The sequence below is a fragment of the Ornithodoros turicata genome, chromosome 2 (assembly GCF_037126465.1).
Source record: "Ornithodoros turicata isolate Travis chromosome 2, ASM3712646v1, whole genome shotgun sequence".
Classification (NCBI taxonomy): domain Eukaryota; kingdom Metazoa; phylum Arthropoda; class Arachnida; order Ixodida; family Argasidae; genus Ornithodoros; species Ornithodoros turicata.
This window is the reverse complement of record NC_088202.1, coordinates 67,372,910-67,392,779: the sequence shown is the minus strand read 5'-3', so window position 1 is coordinate 67,392,779 and position 19,870 is coordinate 67,372,910. Positions and strand designations below refer to the sequence as shown.

Below are 19,870 nucleotides of genomic sequence, written 5' to 3'. Positions count from 1 at the left end.
TGCCACCTGCATTGAGTAATTGGCGAGCACGGCATGCTGGCCCGGGTAGACTTTTATAGGGTAAGACACTGTGCATGTGTCTGACTCGTTTTGATACATTCATTGATACGTTTTGTTTTGTATGTTGTACAGTCACTTGTGATCTCAAAAAACGTGGAGGCTGTATACGTGTCCAACTCGGCCTACAGTCTTTCGGTTACATGTGTTCCACCAGCGGGTTTTAGAAGGTCGGAAGGTGTTCACGATAACAGCACCGAAAACATGATAAGCCAATGGCCCTGTTTCTTAGTGGCCGCTGACATCACATTGCTAAGCTTGGATTTGATAGCATGCTTTATCTTATTGTTTTCGTAGAGTTCCTTCTGATGTATTAAGACTCCCTATTAGGCAGTTTTACTACACCAGAAGGTATGCACGATAACATTTCCGAAAGCTAGATAAGTCAATCGCCCTGCTTCTTTGACATCACGTTGCTAAATCTCGATTTCATAACTTCCTTTATCGTATCGTTTTCGTAGAATTCTTCCGATGTACTAACACTCGCTATTACCTTCACTCCCGATACGAGTAAAAGGAACGATAAGCCTTATTCTTGTCGTTATTGCACATGTGGCTACTCTAGGAAGATTTTTTATGGCGTATTCGAGTGGTCACTTCGTTGCAGCTTTTTTTGCGAGATCCCGAACAGTCATGTTCGCTTGATCAAAGCGCAGCAATCTCGTATGTTCGCGTGGCGCTTTCCAAGTGCCAGAAATTTGCCAGCTAGCACTTTTTTCGCCCGGCCTCAATACAACCGTGCAGCGGGTTGCCCAACTATATCCGATGTCGTCACATCCGCACTGTGAGGGTGTCGAGAGTCCGCATTGGACCACACGTCGAAGTTCGCGTGGGTTAGCAGCCGATCAAACACGAAGGCGAGCAACCGCGATGCCCTATAGCGTGATCCAAGCGACTAAAACCGCTAGATACCTGGCACTCATCTGCGGGTGGCAACGGTCACGTGATCAAGAGCAGGCGCCACAGTAGGAATTTCCGAGCGCTAGGCCGTGTTGCCATGAAATGACCACCCGAATTAGGTTGTGCATCAGATTGTATTCACGGTCTCGTCGCACGTATGTTACGCAACGAACCGGTTTTTAACAGGTTAATCTATTCACGAGCCCTTTTGAGCCGATAAATATGGTGGCCTGGAGCTGAATCGGAACCGAACCTTTATATGTGAACCCGAAACCTGAGCCCAAGCGATATAATTTTCGCTTTAACACTCTGCTCAGGACCCTCCATAATACGGCCACGAGATGATAATAATTCGGGACTTTACGTCGCGAGACAACTGTGATCATGAGGGACGCCACATTGCGGATTAATTTTGCCCACCTGAGGGTTCTTTAACGTGTGCCGCAATCTCGACACACGGCACATCACATTTAACGTCCCTCGTAAAAGACTGCCTGTCTAAGCAACTTGTCCACCAAGTTGCCGCAGTCCTCGGCTGGGTTTGAACCTGCGAGCTTGGGATCAGAAGGCGGACACGCTACCGACTGATTCATCTAGGCCGGCTCGCCAAGAGATGAAAATGACGAGTTTGAGCCTGATGAGCTTGAAAATGATGAATCTGATGAAACTGATGAGACACCTAATTAAGATTAATCACTTAAACGTCAAAGGATTTAACGAAGGGCCTGATATTCGTTACGACGGGCACGTGATGCATTGCACATATCGTACGGTGCACCCTTCACGTATAGAACGCGAAGGGCACCATGCACGTACTGTATCACGTGTACTTGCTGACGGCTGTCCCTCGTTAACTCCTTAGACGAGGAAGCGATTAAGCCCCTGAACACATTAGCTGAACCCGGTCTCTAACGCCACTGCAGCGGATGCAGAAGGAGACAACGACCCACGTTTATTCCAGTTGGTCTCTGGCAAGAAAAAAACGTCCCACAGGCAGGGCCGTTGAGGTTGGATCAAATGATCCAGAGCACTCATTGTGGGACGTTGACCCTAATGCGATTGTGGAAGGTTTTACAAAAGAAACGTGAGAAAATCAGTTCTCACGAAATCAACACAGGACAACTTCGTGAAAATATAGCGATGAGCCTCACTGCGCGGGCTGAAATTCTGCAGGGTGAAGACAGATGAACAGTGTTATTAGGGGCAGAGCGTTGGTGAGGTGGATTTCACCATAGACCAAGTGATTTCGTTGCAGTGTGAGGTCGAGAGTCTAGCTGATCTAAAGACACAGTAAACGAAGTCGTCCTGAAAGATTGGTAGAGCGGGTAATGGAGATTTATGTGTTCCTTATTTCCATCTCACCACAGTGAGGGCAGGTTTGAGGGTCCACTTGTAGCTAGTAGTAACGCGAGCGAGCAGTGAAAGCGACACTGAGTCGCACCGATGCGGTGGCGCTGCTGTTCTGTTTGGTGTGGCAAAATCGCGGATCCTAGAGTCACTGCGTGTTTTCGGTCGTTATTAAAGGTATGCCGCAGAGTGGTGTAGCTATTGGATGTGCTACACGGTACGGAAAGGCCAAATACGCCGTACACACCATACGCTTACCTACACCCTTATGAACACCAGCGACGACTGATCTATGCGCATGCGCAGATGCGTCGTCTTGTTTACGAATAGAAGTGTGTCTATAACTGAGATGTTGTGGAGTCTTCACGAAAACCCTCCACTATGTAAATGAAATTAATCTAGTGGCCGGCAGCGGGGGCAAATCTGTCGTGCAACATACAAGTGACACAAAACACAAATCGAGAGTAAACTTTTATTCTCTTTCTACGCTTCTCCGCCCGTCTTTACTCTGCTACTCCGGCTTCTCCTCAGTCTCATCCTACCTTACTCTTGCGAAACTCACTTTGCCCTCGCAAGATGCCTGTTACACAATAAAGAACGTAAAAATACTCTAAGGGAGCTTAAATACACAGAGTCAAGAAGTGTTAGGCACGAATTTTTAAACGTCCCTACTTTCCTTTCCAAGCTCCCTTTCCCTTGGAAAGAGAACCATCTGCTCAATTTCAAACAGCCCTTCCCTTTCGAGTTTCCTGTGGCAAGCACGAAAGGGCCGCCTTTTGAGAGGTTGCCGATTGATTGCCTTTCGTTGCAACTTTCGCTTCCGTCTACGCCCTCTCGGTTTTCCTATTTTCTAATGGACCTTTTCACAGCCGCTCATGCGGTGCCGATGACCTTGTGTACGCCGGACATGGTTATCGCCATGTTCCATACATGACGCTAGATGGCGACGACAGGAGTGGGGATCAGTGGGGGCACCGCACGAACACGTCGGCTCCACTCCAAGACTGGTTTTGGTCCTTTATGCTACCCAAGTGGGTTTCTTTTGGCGCGCGCCAACGGTGGTTCGTTGAACAGCCGCTAGGATACGACACGGGTATGAAAAAGGTCCTTGAGCTTCGAATTGGCTCAAGCAGGATCGCGTTCCTACCTGCTGTTACGCGTGGTGTTCATGTTGCCACATTTGGCAGCATACACCGCGAGTGTATCATGAATACGTCACCGATAATACGTGCGAAGGTCAGCGAAAACGAAACCCAATCGACAATTATCTGTTTTCCATGACAATAAGAGTAGAGGGCGCAACGCGTGCGCAGGCAGGACTGGGATTTCTAAACATTGTTTATTCGGTATTCCGTACTGAAGCACGTGTTGTAAAATTCTGAAATAGTTCTAGACTCAAAATAAAGGTCGATAACTTGTCTCTAGGATATGGATGTGCAGTTAAAGGGAGACTCCACACCAAAAACGTGTTGAGGTAACAGTGCGACATCAATCCGTATGATATTTCAGTGAATACGATCTCTCATTCCCAAGTGACTCATAATTAGAAAAGGAATATTTTCCTTTGTGTGATTAGGCACTAATGCATGGAAAAGCAGCCCAGCGACACTGGGCTTCACCTCACCGGCATTCGTCGTGTACGGCTTTCTGTAGGTTTTGCTTTTACCGCAGGCGAATATTTTCGAACGAAATCGAGGAAGCAGATGACACGTCATCCATGTGGTACGAAGAAGTTACAAAGCTCGTGCCCGAAAAACAGCCGGTGGCCCACACGAGACTACCTTTGACGTCACGCATGGTAAAGGAGGAGGAATGAAGAGGGAACATTCAGAAGTTATGCATATGCACACTGCATACGGCAGTGTACACTGCAGTACGGCATATGCTACACTGGCTTTCATGTGCTGTTTCTACTTCGTCTTCGTCTGCCGCTTGAGTATAAACACTCAGACGGCAGCCGTCGGCAGTCAACCGCGCAACACGGTTGACTGCTGACGGTTGCTTGGTCGTCGACGTTACGCCGGAGTATAAACAGCCCTTTACCGTATAGTCACACAAGCGAGCAGACGGCACTCCAAACGTTTCAAGCGCTGTGAATGACACAACCACTGTTGGCGAAACAATGAACAGTACGCAAAGGAAGCTCCTGTGTCTTGCGCTACTTATTGATGGTCTACATGAAGGCGATAGCTCAAAGAAAAGGAAAACGTGGGTCTTGGAAAACGAGGGTCTTGTACCCCAAACACAGGGGGATACAACAACTTATTCCCGAGCTAGAGCTGAGCGATCCAAACGCATATCGCTGCGTGTTACGCACAGACACAGCTGCGACCAGATCTCCTGAAGCAGGACACAGTCATGCGAAGCGCAATTGCACCGTACGAGAAACTTAGTGTAACACTAACAGGGTTGTTAAGTAACTTAGTAAAAGTACCTGAGTACGTGTACTTAGATACTTTTTGTGTATCTTGAGGAAATATTAGATACATTTTCAAACACTTGCTTCTAACTGTAACTTAATTACTTTTTTCAGTAACTTGTATCTGTCTTTTTGAGTATTGTTTGAGTAAAAATGGTAAAACACTGTCGCCGAGCAGGAGATGGGGCGAAGGGAGCGCCGACACTAGGGATCCTCCCTGCCCTACCAAGCAGTGCAGAGCTCTGTGGAAAGGCTCTTCAGCCTTGAAGGGCTTGTGGGTACTCGGATGACGGACAAAAACTTTGAGATGACTGTGCTACTGCTTGCGAACAAGAAGTACCAAGTGTGATGAATGCGCAGTGTGAACCAATTGTGTGATTCTCAAACGAGTGTGCGAGTACAGACACTCTTGAGGCAAGAGATAAACTGATGTTCTGAGGCTGGAACAACATAGAAGGGACAGATACAAACAAAGCCTCAAATTGCCTAAGAAATCAACGATGAAAGATGAAAGTCACTGAAACCGGCCTGAGACTGAAAGAGCCCTGGACCGGCAATCCAGAAGATGTGGGTTCGATCCCTACAGCTGGCTAACCTTTTCAGTGACTTTCATCTTTCATCGTTCACTCTTGAGGCGTTGAGGCACTTTATACTTCAGTGGTGCTTGCAGAGCGTAGATAGTGCTGTGCTGCGCATTTTTTGCTTGTGTGATGTACTGTATTCATTGTACGCATTTGATATAATCTACCAGAATCGCAGTCTCACAGAGAACTAGTCGGAGCATAAGATATTTAGTCCATGGATCTGATGGCCATGCGAAACTCAGTGAGATTTATTGGCAATTAAAATGTTTATTTGTTACTCAGTGAGCCAGGTTTTGTCCCTGTCTCAGTCACTCTCGGTTTAGGCGTTCCTTTCATTGTTTTGCCTGGAATTAAGTACGATTACCCAAGAAGGGATGTCTCTGTGGCTCTAGAGTGACACCTATTATGACCCAAAGGCGAAAGATATGGTCTGCGTACAGAATTGCAAAAGGTAACTCCACCCGTACTCGGACACTTTTCCAATGTATTTGTAACTGTATCTCAGTATTTTTTCCTGTCAGTAACTCTAACTGTAACTTAATTACTTTTGAAGCTGAGTATCTGTAACTGTAACTTAGTTACTTTTGAAAAGTAACTTTAACAACCCTGAACACTAAGATATCTCGCTACAGGTACACTACATCTGCTTCGTTCATTCTGACTAGCGTACTATTCGCCAACGAAAATTTGCCGTGGTAAACAATAGGAGTTTTTTTTTTGTCTGGCCAATGCACATTATAAGAAAATGCGCCTACTGCGAACGTTACGGCAAATGAAGAGGGGTTCTCATCCAAGTACCAGAGCAGAACTGTTTCATTGGGAGGATGCAGATTAGACATCAGATGAGCCATACATTGATGACAGTGCTTGTTTTATAGCATACTACACCCATACTTTCCCTTCCTTGTCTCTAATTACGTATTGTAACGACGATAAACAGCCCCATTAAAAAGAAAAAGAAAAATATTTGGAAGTGCATGCCAGCCTTACCCAAAAGTACAAAACAAAGTTTATTTCTTTATTCAATGTAGAAGGATGCATATCAATATCACAACATATTGTAACAGTACTTACAATGAACACGAGGTGCTCAATTTCTCCCCACAGGAAATACCTCGGTTCAAGCCTCTGCCTGCAGCTCCCATTTTCTCCTGGACGCTGAAACTTCCTACGGTGTCACCAGAGGTGCCAGGCCTCAATTCAAAGTAGAACACTCCAGGGCCTGTTGTAATACAGCTCGCACGGGATGTGGTTGCTCAGTACTCGGAACTCCAGCAGATATTTACAGATGCGTCCACATCACAAGAGTCGTCGACATGCGCGTTCGTCATTCCGTCCTCGGGAGAGCACCATGCGATCCGTGTGTCTCACAGGACGTCCTCAACAGCGGCAGAGCTCTACGCCATCGAGGAAGCTCTCGTACGCATAGCGTCAAAAGAAATCCCGACTTCATAGGTTATTTTCTCTGACTCAAAATCTGGCCTCAAAGCTATGCAAGGTTCGACGACATCCTCACTTGCGCCGGTCGTCTACAGTGTTATCGCAGACTACAACTCTGCCGAAACAAAGTGTCACAACGTCATCGTCCAGTGGATCCCAGGGCACTGCGGTATCAGTGCAAATGGGAAGGCGGACTAGGCTGCTCGAATTGCTCACCATAAAGCAACTACTCATAAAATCTACTTCACGCAATCCAATGCAAAGTACTTGCTGGCCTCCTTACGTAATCACCTCTCTAAAACCATATGGACAAGCGACGTCATGAATCACTTGTTCCTCTCGCGAATCGACCCCAACTGCACCTACTGCCACCCATCGAAGATGTCAAGGCCGTTAGAGTCCGTCATCCATCGTTTGCGACTCAACGTCCCGTTCACAGCAGCATTCCTTCATAAGATAGGTGTCGTTGGATCGCCGAACTGTTCAACTTGCGGAACTGTAGAGAATACGAAGCACGTGCCAGTCACCTGCCGACGCTTCGACTCGAGTCGGCCAACACTGAAGAACGCCCTCGCGGAGCTTGCCACCTTTTAGTGTTGAGAAGGTACTGGGGAGCTGGCCAAGGCAGCACTAGCAACCTGCGCTGTGTGCACTGACGACCAACCTATATGTGCTGAAATAATATTTTAAATCATTCAGTGCTTTCACACGTCAAGCGTCCTGGAACAGCTGGTCGCACCAGTGCGACCTACGTTTCCATTTTTTTCTTTCTATTTCTATTCTCCCCACAGGAGACAGCCAAAAGTCACTGAGCTTTCAGGCAAGAATGGGTCACAGCACTACTAACAACATGATATGGTCTACAAGTACTGCAATCTGCAAACACCTATCTGGTCTTGTAGAGCTACCAAACCCAAAAGCAGCATGGAGGCAGAAATGTCAGGACTTCAGCATGAACTGTCAATTTCCCGACTGTATAGGAGCTATGGACGGCAAACAGGTAAATATTGTTAAGCCGAAGAAGTCCGGATCAGTGTTTTTCAATTACAAGAAGGCACACGGCATCGTATTGTTTGCAGTCGTAGATGCCAGGTACAAGTTTATGTACGTCGATGCAAGTGCCTCGGGCTCTTCAAGTGATGGTGGTATCTGGTCTGGTACACCTCTACAAACTCTGTTGACAACTGGTAAACTGGGGCTACTAAAACCAATACAGCTACCAAACAGCTCTTTGCTGCTATCACCAGTGTTTCTTGGTTACAACGCTTTCCCTCTCATTGAGAACATAATGAAGCCTTACCCGGGAAGCCATCTCTGCCCCGAAGATGATGCATTTAATGAGCGACTTTCACGGGCCAGAAATGTAGTAGAGAGTGCATTCGATACAGTTCAAACCGCTTCGGTACCTACCACACTACAATTTACGCGGAGCCAAGACATGTCAAACTACTACTACTGCGCAGCACCGCCGCCACCAGGGGAACGGAAGTGAGGCGAAGGCGACGGTAGCACAGCAACTTGGTTCGGTAACCCACTTTTACGGGGGCTGGAGATATCAAACAAGTATGTCGCAAGCAGTACTGTGATGATTTAGCGTATGCGAAAGATGGCAAAGGATGCAAAATGTTCCACACAAAATGGGAATGAATGGTGGTCATTGCGTCCACTGTGCCTAATGAAGCTACTGGAGAGTTTGCATTAGGTGTCTGTACAAAACAATCCTTGCTGAAGCTCCCACACACTTAGATGCTGATGAATAACGAAGAACAATATGGCACAATGCATCGTCAGGACAGTAGGTACCCCTGAAAAGAAGGAAAAAGGATGCAAGAACTATCACCTGTAAATAACCTTAATCTGTAAATGATCTACACTTCATATCAAAGCACTTGATGCTGCCTACATTTTATGACATATTTTTACTATCATACCGAATATAAACTGCAGTCTGTTCCTTCAAACACAAGTCTCGTGGCTGAAAATGTGGGTAGTGTAGCAAATGATTTGTCGTCATGTGCGTGTAGTCATAGTCGTCAACTGCCACGTATGACAGGCTCATAATAATTTTGGTAACTTTCCTGCATCATGCAATGTTTACACACCTTTTCTGCACTATGGCTGACCTGAAATGCATCACGTTAACATTTCTTCTGTCAATTTTGCACTCAACAACCTTGCCGAAAACTTCATACTCATCAGCAGGCTTCGAAAGTGCGTCTGCTATTTTGGAAATGGCAGCTAACCTGTCAGATGGACTGTTATGTTGTGCCCTCTGTTGCGAATGCCTACGGCGGCCCGATATTGTGGCCACTGCTGCAGTGCTCACTGTAGGTGCTTGCTGCACAACTGGTTCTATTTCTGTGTGAGAACTGTCCCTGCTGGGTGAGTGCTCTGTTGACGCATTTGCAATTGATAGCAGAATTTCGCTGGCATTTGTTGTACAGGACTCGACCTGGAATTTTCAGAAAAGAGCGTAGGTGCTTATCGTATTTACTTTCTTACGTCGCCCTCCATCAGAGATCAACATTGAAGAGTCAAGTGGAAATTAAGGTGGGCACACATGTAGGTGAGCACAGACGTATAAAATTAAAGTATAGGAAGACCGATACAACGCATCGTACTCTCAGGACTTACGCGATGGAGTCCCATCCCCAAGACTGAATTGTCTTGCACTGCAGGACATCTTGTGTGAAGGAACGTAAGAGCAGAGAAAGATCTCCACTTCCCAATATACTTTGGAGGCTGGCCGCTTTCTACGACAAGCCTTCTCCGTTTTCTATCTTGCTACTGCTTCTTCTTGATGGAGAACACTTTTTTTAGGATATGTAAAAGAGCACATCTACATATCGTCAAGCATTCACGACTTCCTCGGTCTAATACTAGCGAGCAAAATTAAATGGTAAAACGGAAAAATGACGCCGTCAGAACCATCAAAAAGCATATGACCAAGCAATATACTTATCTGCAGTGATGTTGCCGCCGTGGTTTGCCAGTAGCTGGGTAGCCAGGGCTTGCCAGATTTCATTCTTCAGTGCCACGTTCCTATAGTCTGGGTGATCCAGCTTCCACAGACAGGGATAAGCTTCGATGACTGCGAGCAGATCACAAGAAACTGCGTCGTTGACTCCCACCGTCTTGCGACGCCATCTTTTTCTGTCGTCTGCCACCACTTACAAGGAGGAATATCTTGTAGCGGTGCCGCATCATATTCCGCAATGTTAGCAGTACACGAGGAGACATGACGTTGGGCGCTCGCGCAACAGCAGAAAGCTGTGACGTGTTTCACACCTTCTCGTGGAGTACGCGGACAAATGTTGCTCGTGTGAATACACGGTTAGAGTCTAACTACAAGGGATATAGTTTTTTAGTTAGACTCACAAGTTGTTCTATACATGCCTCAGCACGGAAGATTGAATAAACAAACAATTTTAAGATATCCCAGTGCTGCCTGCTAACGCGTTGCGCCCTGGGTGCTAATTGACATGGGAAAGAGAGAATCGTTTTCGCTGAGCTCGCTGTCAGAGGCGCTGCTCTAGGCACTGAGGATTCCTTTCGTTAGGAAAGGATAAGCCGCGTTTAACACTGTTCAAAACCGTGAAAAAGTTGTTTTGTAGGTGTCCCTCCCCTTCCACCCGCAGTGTTCCGTGTTTTCTGTTCCACTGAAAGTAACGGTAGGGATAGCGAAGAGAGAGTCCGCCGCTACACGTATTTGCAGCGAGAATATTTTGTCCACTGTTACCCCAAACTCCAGGGGGATGATCTTCTGCTACTGTAAAAACTAGCGGATATGGTAGCGGCGCTAATACTGCGTTTATCGTGCCCCATGCTGAAGTTGGCTTTGAGACGGCTCTGCCTGTGAGCAACGTTCGAGTACCTTTCAAACGACAGAGTAATGCTTCTTTCATGCAAGAATCGTCACGTTCCCGTAGTGCTCAGCTGAGTGGTGCTGGCCGACAGACGTTCAACCTGGTTGCAATTCTTGGCCCATGTCAGAGCCGTGTGTAACATCGTCGATGTCTTCTGATGTTCTTGGAGTTCCTCTGGTCCACCGGTTTGCTCCAGACGCTGTAGGGTCCTCCCCTGCATCTCAATGACCACTGGCGCTTCTTTCATGTGTTTCTTTCTTCATCTTTCCTTTTGTGTGACGTAGCGCTGCGCAGCCAGTGGAGGAGAGTTCAAGTGTTGTACTTGCACATAACTTCAGTTTCATATCTCACATCTCATGTTTCGCGTGTAATGGGGTAGTGTACTGCTCTCCAGCGGTGAATCACCCCAGACCATAGTCATGATCTATTTGTTGTGTTGTTGTTCCCGTAGTGTGTGGAGCACGCAAGATTTTACAGAGCGTTAGTTTTTAGGAAACGTCCGAGGAACACGCATTACATGTAGTCGGCACTTTATATCACCAGCTTTTGCAGTTTCTCATGAAACGAAAAACCAAGTTTTGCTTTCATGAATTTTCGCAAGAAACCGAAAGAAGAAACGAAAAACAGAGAACATGGCAATGTGTGTCATCCTTCGCGAAAGTTTTCAGACTTCTTTGAAATTTAGTAATGCGTGACATTGAGTAGGCGCGACATACCACAACGCATTTGGCTCTTTCACGGAGCTGTAGCTCCTGCTATCCTGACAAGTAAAACGACTTCTCAGATGCGGAAGGAATTTACGCAACTCTGCTCGATACATTTCTGCTTGTGCTTTCTGCCTTACTTTCTCTCCCGTGGTTGTATGTCGGTTCTCGTTCATCCGCAGAAGAAGGAATAGAAGCAGTGGCAGTAAATTGGCTTAACAGTTTCAAAACATTCAACGAGATTACCTAATACTTTTCTTTTGTCGTTATTATTTCCACAAATACGAACTTCTTTCAACCACATCCTCTAGTTGCGAAGGGAACACTTTTCTTTCCATAATTTATCGAGGAGGAACGGTGTTCAGTGGGGTAATAACGAGCAAGGAACCGTTGATGAGAACAATGCGTGTAGTTTCAGGTGGCCTGCTCGCTTACGTTAGTTTCGTGTTGCTCTTCCTCCTAATCTCAGGTCAGTACCGGGCTCGAGCGACATTATAGGGCGAGATGTTCGCCCAGGAAAGCAATTACAATGAAGACATCGAGAGGAAAACGAAGGGTATCCCTAGCGTATCTATTCATTTCATCGCGTTGTTTGTATTGGTTTGACAGTGAACTAAAGAAAAGAAACTTATTTTATTGATAACGAGTTACGTTCTTGGATATTTACCTAACTCAAAAGTATGTTTACTCAAATGCATTTCAAAGGTCGATTATTTATTAGTACACTCAGTTACTTTGTGCGTCGTATTCAGTAACTTAACTTGAATACTTGTTCTGAGTATTATTGTACAAGACGGCTACAGACACAAGAAGAAAGTCGGCGGAAAGAGGAGTCGTCACTTATCTTTTTCATACGCTACGTTAATGCTCTTTGTTCACACTACAGGCGGCTCTCAAGGGGGTCGGGACACTTTCATACATGTGGTTCATTACATCATGGACGCATTGTACTGCACGCCAGAATACTAAGGAAACGAAAATTATTCTTCTACGTGTCCGTACTTAGCGAGGTACAAGCCCTCAAACACACTCCCGTGCAAAGCGCAGACGTCAGAGAGCTCAGGGCTGCGTCCACGCCTATTGGCAGCCGTAAGCAAGTGACTTCACGCGCGCTGCCTCACTGGCGGCGGCGAGGGCTGTGATGTCAGAGCCGCATGAGCTTCAGTATTCGCGGTGCCCATTTTCTCCGCTTCTATTATCATCTTGGCTGTAAAACTTTCAATGCAGGTTCACATCGGTGGAAAACCCCGTTTTTAACCGTTTTGTCTGGGATAACCTGTGAAGACCTGTCGCAACCCCTTTAACTGGAGGTGCTTGCTTCAGTCTATGTTTCTCAAAGTGCGAAAGGATTACGTTAAAATTGAGTAAACGAAACAAGCGCAACTGGCTCTTGAAAACGGAAATTAGACTCCCATTTTTGCACAGACTGGAAATTTTCGATATACCGGTCATGGCTACAGGTAGAGCCGGTATTTACGTCATCACTGCAATGCGCAGGCGCGAAACAAGCACCGGCCGACGGACGGTCAACAGGCAAAATACTGGGGCCCTCTACCGCTCCTACCAGACAAATAAACACTAGCGCCACCACATTCCAATTCCGCCGAGTAAGATGGCGACTCTCATCACAGGAGCACACAGGGGTGCACAAAGTTCCGATTTCGTAACCACCCTCAAGCGGTCGCTTATGGAAAAATCACCATTTTGTCCTGATCCCACGTCACTGGAAACGTCATGAGGTGATGTGTCCTTGTTTACGTTCCGTTTTGGCGCTGGCCGACATTTCCTTGTCAACGTAATATTATACCAACGTATTTTGCTGGTGTAAGCTGCTTCTCACCCGACGTCGTAGATTATTCTAGCAGATTTCAGTAAATCACATCGGCTGAGTGAGCCTTAGCACCGCCGTCGGTATAACATCGCTCTATGGCGAGCAAAATGAATACGAGGCCGCATTCGCACCAACCGGTTTAGCTGCAAGAATATCGGATAAAACGTATTGGTATACTCGTAGATCGAAATACACATTGCCGGCCTCCACGGGGGAGCAGGGGCACAATTACCCCCCCCCCCTCTCTGAAGCCCGCCTGAAGGGGCGCCAAAAGTGGACCTTTCGGGCAGAAAGAAGCCGCATTATGACGACAGAAGAGAGAAAGGAAATATAGAATACAAGGGGGGCGCAAATTTTCCACTTGTCCCGTCGGAGGCGAAAAGGTGACGCCGGCCCTGGCAAAAGGTTACAAAACGACGCGCAGAAACGGCAGTCGCATTCTTTGCAAGTGGTTCGGCTACCGGTCTTGGCGCTGCCATTTTTAGTTACGTGTGTGATGACGTCTACAATGACGTCAGCGCAGGACCTGTCCAGAATGCATTGAGTAAGAGTTCCCCTTATCCTCCTTGAAGCGATATGTGGTAGTAGGGCACCCCCGTGCTGGAGTATCATCGGTAGAAACCGAATGAGAATTTTGGTGCGTGCGGACGTTTCGTTCGTGCGGCAGTCTGGTTTGGATATCAGTTATTCAAAATGATCTGGCTTATGGCAATAGCATGAGCAAAACAAGTTGTGCTCTGCGATACGTTCATTTCAGTGATGATCGCTTTATGCTCTTGCGAAACGCGAGTAAAACATTGGTTTTGTGTTACCACATATGTGTTCTGTGTTATGTTACCGCGTGCTTTTTATTCCATTCTTATTGTCATTGTTACATTAGTTGGCATTTGAACTTGCAATCAAATTACAAGCACACATTCAAAGGGGCTTCAGAGGAGTCACCGGTATACCATAGTCAAGTGTTGTGTACCGGTCTCCGGCACAACCGGAGGCAGCTGTCCCGATAGACACGGCATTCTAGTGGACCACCAGAAGCGGTATACTAAAAGTGCCGGTTGAAGCGAACATTACGGTAAGCCAACCATCATTCTGTATGATATCATTGTGTGTAGTACAATAGTTTGTCCAAAACAGGGGGGGGGGGGTGCCTAGGTAGGGCATTTTCAACAAATCAGGACACAAAATGATGTCATTTGGAATGATGGTTGGCTAGGAGCGTGCGATGTGGTACAGTTCGGATTTAACGGTATACATGTCTCACTTAAGGCCTAAATGCATGGAGCGTTTTTCCGACGTTTTCAGGACGCGCGCACGCTCTAAGTGCGTGTGACCTAGGAAAACCAGTTATTCAACACGCGCGGAGGGTGTACTCCGGAATCTGTCGGCTACAGATCTTCGCGCGCGTCTGGGCGCGTTTTCCGAGAAGTACACAGAACGATGGCCGCCGTGCGGGAGACAAGGTTGCGTATAGCTCGCATAATTTTTTTGGATATTATCCACCACATTAAATTTACTTGTACATTTGAATGGTATCTGGAATGCATGAACGCAGGAGCCACAGGGAAGAAGAGCATCGGTAGGTTCTAACAGACATTTGGTCGACGAATATAGGAACAGTGGCGCGCGTCACTCGCTCCGTATGCGTCTCGGGTGATCGCCTTGCGGGCGTTTATTTGCCGCGTGTGCAAGGCCATGGCGTGCGCGTGATGTTCTGACGCTAAGGAAACGTCCCAAGCGTTTCGGGCTTTAAACACGAGACAGCTTGCTCTCTCCTGTCATGTTACATCTAAAAGCAGAACTTCAACGCATAGCACGCTGTGAGCCAACAATTCGCTTCGAATGATAGGGTTATCGCTGCTAACTCGGAGAGAGAGGGGCGGAGGCCTTTTTGTGTCAGTTTAGATTGATGACATTTGACACAAAAAGGCGTACGCCCCTCTCTCTTTTCGAATGCGAGGCGATAACACTATCATGGGAAGCAATGGTTGGCGGGCAGCGTGCTATGCGGTGAAGTTCTGTTGGTACAGTGCACGAATGCAGCACTTCCATGTTCGTGTCTCCACTAGCGGCGGAATGTCGGACGTCGTATTTTGTCCCCAAATAAACATGGCGACGCTTTTCGGACTGGTGAATGGCGTGGGAAAGTAGCAGTGTTGTACGCGCTACCAAAACTAATGACGTATTCCATTGGTAAAGGTGGGGCAAAGTTTTGCCCCGAGAAGGGGCGAAAACTGTTCCATTTGTAGAATCGGGGCATGTGTTAAATATTCAATTGGCGGAGCAAGGGCAAAACATTTGCTCCAAGGAGCAATAGTTTTTCACCCAGCGATTACCTCACGACCCAGACAGAACACTATCTACTGAGGACGTGCGAAATAGATCCCAACGTCCATGTCCTGAAGTAGATGTCAGGTGGACATCTGTGGGAGCTACATGGATGGGCTTATCTAGCCGTAGATCTGCAGGATATACAGTAACGGCCTTTTGAAGAATTGTCCGAATAGGGTCCTTCAGATTATAGGTACCTGCCAAGATTGCCAATACTGGTCCAATATGTGCTGCCCATATTGGCAAGCCGATTATGCGCCAATATTGCCAATATTTATGTGATAACGCCAACAGGGTGTCAGTGTAATAATAAACCATTATCCGGTTTAATATCCGCCACTGATATTATTTCTCTCTTCTTTTTGCTTTTTCATTTCTGCAGGTCTCATTGATCCACGTTGCATAGAATTACAAAAACAACACTGCCTCACCCGAAAAACGATGAACGGGTGCTACGCCCGCCTTGCTGAAGGACACAGGCACTCACACGGAACTGCCAATGCCAAACATCTCTCAGACGCCTTCATTGGGGTCGCAATAGTCCACGAACCAAAATTTCCAACCCGTTTCGAGAGTACAAAGGAACGAAACAGTTTCGTGACGGTGACGGACATACGCCAGAGCAACTCACAGTGCTTGCAGTAGCTTGAAAGCACCTAACTTTACAGAAGAGCCATCCCTTTCTATCAAACGTTGTGTTTTTTAGTTGACCTGCCGCAATTCCGTTATCATTAGAGGAACCAGCGACATTTTAGCCCGTATGAAACGTCCGATCCTACTGTCGCGCATGCGCATTAGTTGTAGGACGCGTGATTTCGCTCAAAAGACCACGCTCGCTCTCAGTCGGTTCGACTGATTGGCATTGGCATCGCGAAGCAAGATGGCGGCTGCTTCCAGAAAGTGGAAAGTTGAGTTGTCGAGTTCTAGTGAATGTTACAATGAGAATTGCCATGTATGTTGACTGTTTCGAACGATGTGTATCATCTTCGGGAAGTTGTTGGATATAACGACATATTGAATTGGGCATTTCACACGCTTCAACGTCCAATCGTGCCGTGCTGCTTGGGCATTTGTGCAACACGGGTTCGTACCATTTTCTGAATTTTCAGTCAATATGTGGCCTATATTGCCAGGATTTTCCCAATATTGGCTCAAAATCGGCAATATGGGGCCCATATTGCCCAGTTTCAAAAAATATGGGGGAAATCTTGGGGAAACGGGCCCCATATTGGACCCGTATCGCCAATGACCAGCCAAAATGGGCCCAATATTGTTTGCTGCTTGGGCCAGGTGGTCGAAATTCGCCGCAGCCCCACCCGGCGACACGTGCGGCATGTCGCCACTCTAGGCAGACAAACCTTACGTGTAACATCACGACACCATTATTATTATTATTCTCGTGCGCTCCGGATTTCGTGCTCCTGGAGTAGCTATTAAACGGCACTTGAACGCTTGAACACGCTCGCTGTGCTGCCGCCCTTCCACCTTTCGTCCTCTCTCTCTCTTTTTTTTTTACTCTCTCTGCTCTGCTCTGCTGGGGCTAACCGCCCCCCGTTCTCCTTTTCCTTCCTTCTCAACGCAATATCTTACCGTACCGTTTCGTTACTAAATGTGTATAAAGGCGGTGCGAATCTTAGGTTTCCTCACATACTGTACCCGACATGCGGCATAAAGTATACCACAATACTTACTAAGAGATATGTCATTTCACATTGATCTTAACCTTGAGATGATGCGCATTTAAGACATAATTTAATGCACTAAGCGCTAATTTGCATTTCTAAGTTTCCCCTCTTCAGAATATTTCAAACACAAGACGACTTTTACGCAATTACATTATTTTGTCCGAGATATCCGTGGATCCCAACCTCAATCTTTTACGTCTGCTTCCTGTCGACGGATTCATCACTTCTCCCTGTGATCAAGTGGCGCAACCACAGTGTCGAATGGAAATTTTTATTTCGATTAAATTTCAAATTAAAATTTTTCGGTTCGGGTTCAGGTTCGCGGACATTCGCGGATAAAGTTTCTGTTCCAGTTCAGCTCCAGCTGGAGTTTTCATTGGTTAAAACCGGTTCAAAGTAAGATAAACCGGTTCGGTAACCGGTTTGCACCTGAACTGTCCCAGTAAACTGTATAGCTCAGTATACCACAAACCACACAAACAGAAGTAGAGTAGGATTTTTTTGTGTCTTTCCACCTAATATACTTTCGACTCGCACCCAGCTTTTGTACCTACAGTGAAACAAAATAAATTTTAAGAACTCTGGTAAATGATATCATCTTCCTCGCCGTCCGCGAGGTACTCAATATGGGCGAAAACGAGGTTGGATGGAACAATTACCGTATTTTCACGCGTATTAGCCGCACCGCAGATAAGCCGCAGGACTCGTTTTTAGATACATTTTGAAAATGTTTTTGCAGATAAGCCGCACTCGCAGATAAGCCGCGGGTAATACGACGCGACTGCTTTGTGCGCTAAACCAGTGATGCACATATAAAATCAATAGAGACGCTCAACGCTCGTCGACGGAGTACTACCTGCCAGCTGCCCTGTTCCCGTACTGGTCCGCGAAGTCGACGACTTTTAGTTTGAAGCCGCTGTCGTAGCTGTGCCTTCGCGTTAGAGCCATGCCTCACCCCTAACTGCCATGCCCGTGTCCACGAATGCTGCTGCTCTGGTCAAATGAGAACTGACGCTTAGCTGACCACGTTTTATCCCGATGTCAGGTGTATTGAACCCTTCCTGTGGGTCTACCGACAGAGGAGACCGTAGGGAAGGCGATAAACCCTGTCTACATTCCGGTGTCGGCATGATGTATAACAAAGGAGGTCAGTTCTAGTGTTCTACTAAGATCGGATTGTGCACTTGCTGCGTGTTTTTCCTGGACTGACGGGTTAGTGGTGTTCCAGGAGACACGAATCACTGTCACCCCTTTTGTTAAATCTGCGTGGGGGAATGTATTCGGAAGGTCAGTCCACTCGAGTGTGGACCCGCCCCTGTTCGGTATTAGGAAGGGAGTTGCCTTCCTACATTCTACCGGTTCGCTGGATTTCTACCCATCCCTGTTCGGTATTGTTCGTGCACTGGCAGGGCGGTCCTGTTCGGAAAAACATGAAGCACTGTCGGCCCTTTCGTTTAATCCGAGGTATGGGGAAAGTACCAGGGAAAAATAGTCAGCAGATAAGCCGCACCCGCGGATAAGCCGCAGAGCGTCCGCGAAAAAAAAATCGCGCATAAGCCGCGGCTAATACGCGTGAAAATACGGTAGTTAAGGCGTTTCCAACAAGACATATTCCGGATGACGGAAACTTTCGCTTAAAGAGCAACTTTCGGTTAGTTGTGCATGGTCCTAATAATATGGGAGAGTACTTCACGTTGATCGGTGTGTCACGCAGCCCTTCGAAATACTGCACCAACACGGAGTATAAGATGCCCCTGGCATGTCTTACATGGATGCAAGTACAATACAAGTCCACTTATGGTTCATTATAGTCTACGAAGGATAATTTATACAAGTAGCACGAAGTGCACGAAGAGCAACTACTGAGGGTGTCTCGCCCGAGAAACCGAAACTATAGCGCGTGCTTCTTCGTCAGTGTTACCGGATGTCTCCAGTAAGCAGATAGGAGCGCGGCTTTCCGGCTTGACTGTTATCCGCTAGATGTTGCCGAACATTTGCATTCCTTCAAAACTGGCACAAATAATAATACACCCATTCTGGTGCCCAGTTGTTGCGCGCATTTCAGTGTTACCGAACCCTCATTTGAATCGGCAGCCGTGTCTCCGTTTTCTTGGTTTTCATCCAGTTCAGTTCCATGAGAGCAGTGACAATATCGGTTCGGTTAGGTTTCAGTTCATCTATAAAATAGCCTTTGTTTTTTTTTTTTCGTTTCTTATCCTGTGTTTTTTGGTTCCGCTCGACACTCTGTGCGCAACTGCCATCATAAACGACCACTCATCGAGCCATCAATAGTGGGTACAAGGTGGTAAAAAAATCAAACGAATGGCATAACGTTTGCTCTCGCCAGGGCCAACGCGGTGCTATTGGCATGCTGCACCAATGCTTAGGTCTCACAGGAATTAGGAGCTACTGTTGCCTACCCCCATCTTCCATTCTCCCAGCAACACGACGGCTTCTTTTACAAAGCCTTTGACTATACGAAAAATGATCCTACCGTGTGAGATTGCCGTAGTGAAGCATTTAGAGAAAAAAAAATACGCGACGAACGCTGTCAAGAATCAATTGCTTTAAATTTAATCGTCTATGTACCATCACCAAGCAAGTGTGCAAATAAGCAGTTGACAAACACTGACTCCAAAATAATATTATTGTTTCTTTACATTTATTGCCGCACAACCCAGTGTAACGTACTTAATTTGAGAAAATAAC

At 46.7% G+C, this 19,870-nt stretch overlaps 2 protein-coding genes across 3 annotated transcripts in view; one reads left to right on the top strand and one right to left on the bottom strand.

The window, feature by feature from the left end:
• The window catches only part of LOC135383663 (uncharacterized), a 177,315-nt gene that overhangs the window by 55,375 nt on the left and 102,070 nt on the right, over positions 1-19,870 (bottom strand). The gene's annotated exons all lie outside the window — the stretch shown is intronic.
• On the top strand, positions 7,574-8,239 carry LOC135384738 (uncharacterized). Its single transcript, XM_064613927.1, has one exon. The coding sequence runs from the start codon at positions 7,574-7,576 to the stop codon at positions 8,237-8,239; it is 666 nt and encodes a 221-aa protein (XP_064469997.1).

Bases quoted from the DNA above. Each gene is read 5' to 3' on its own strand.
- LOC135384738 (XM_064613927.1), top strand. From the start codon at position 7,574: ATGGGTCACAGCACTACTAACAACATGATATGGTCTACAAGTACTGCA.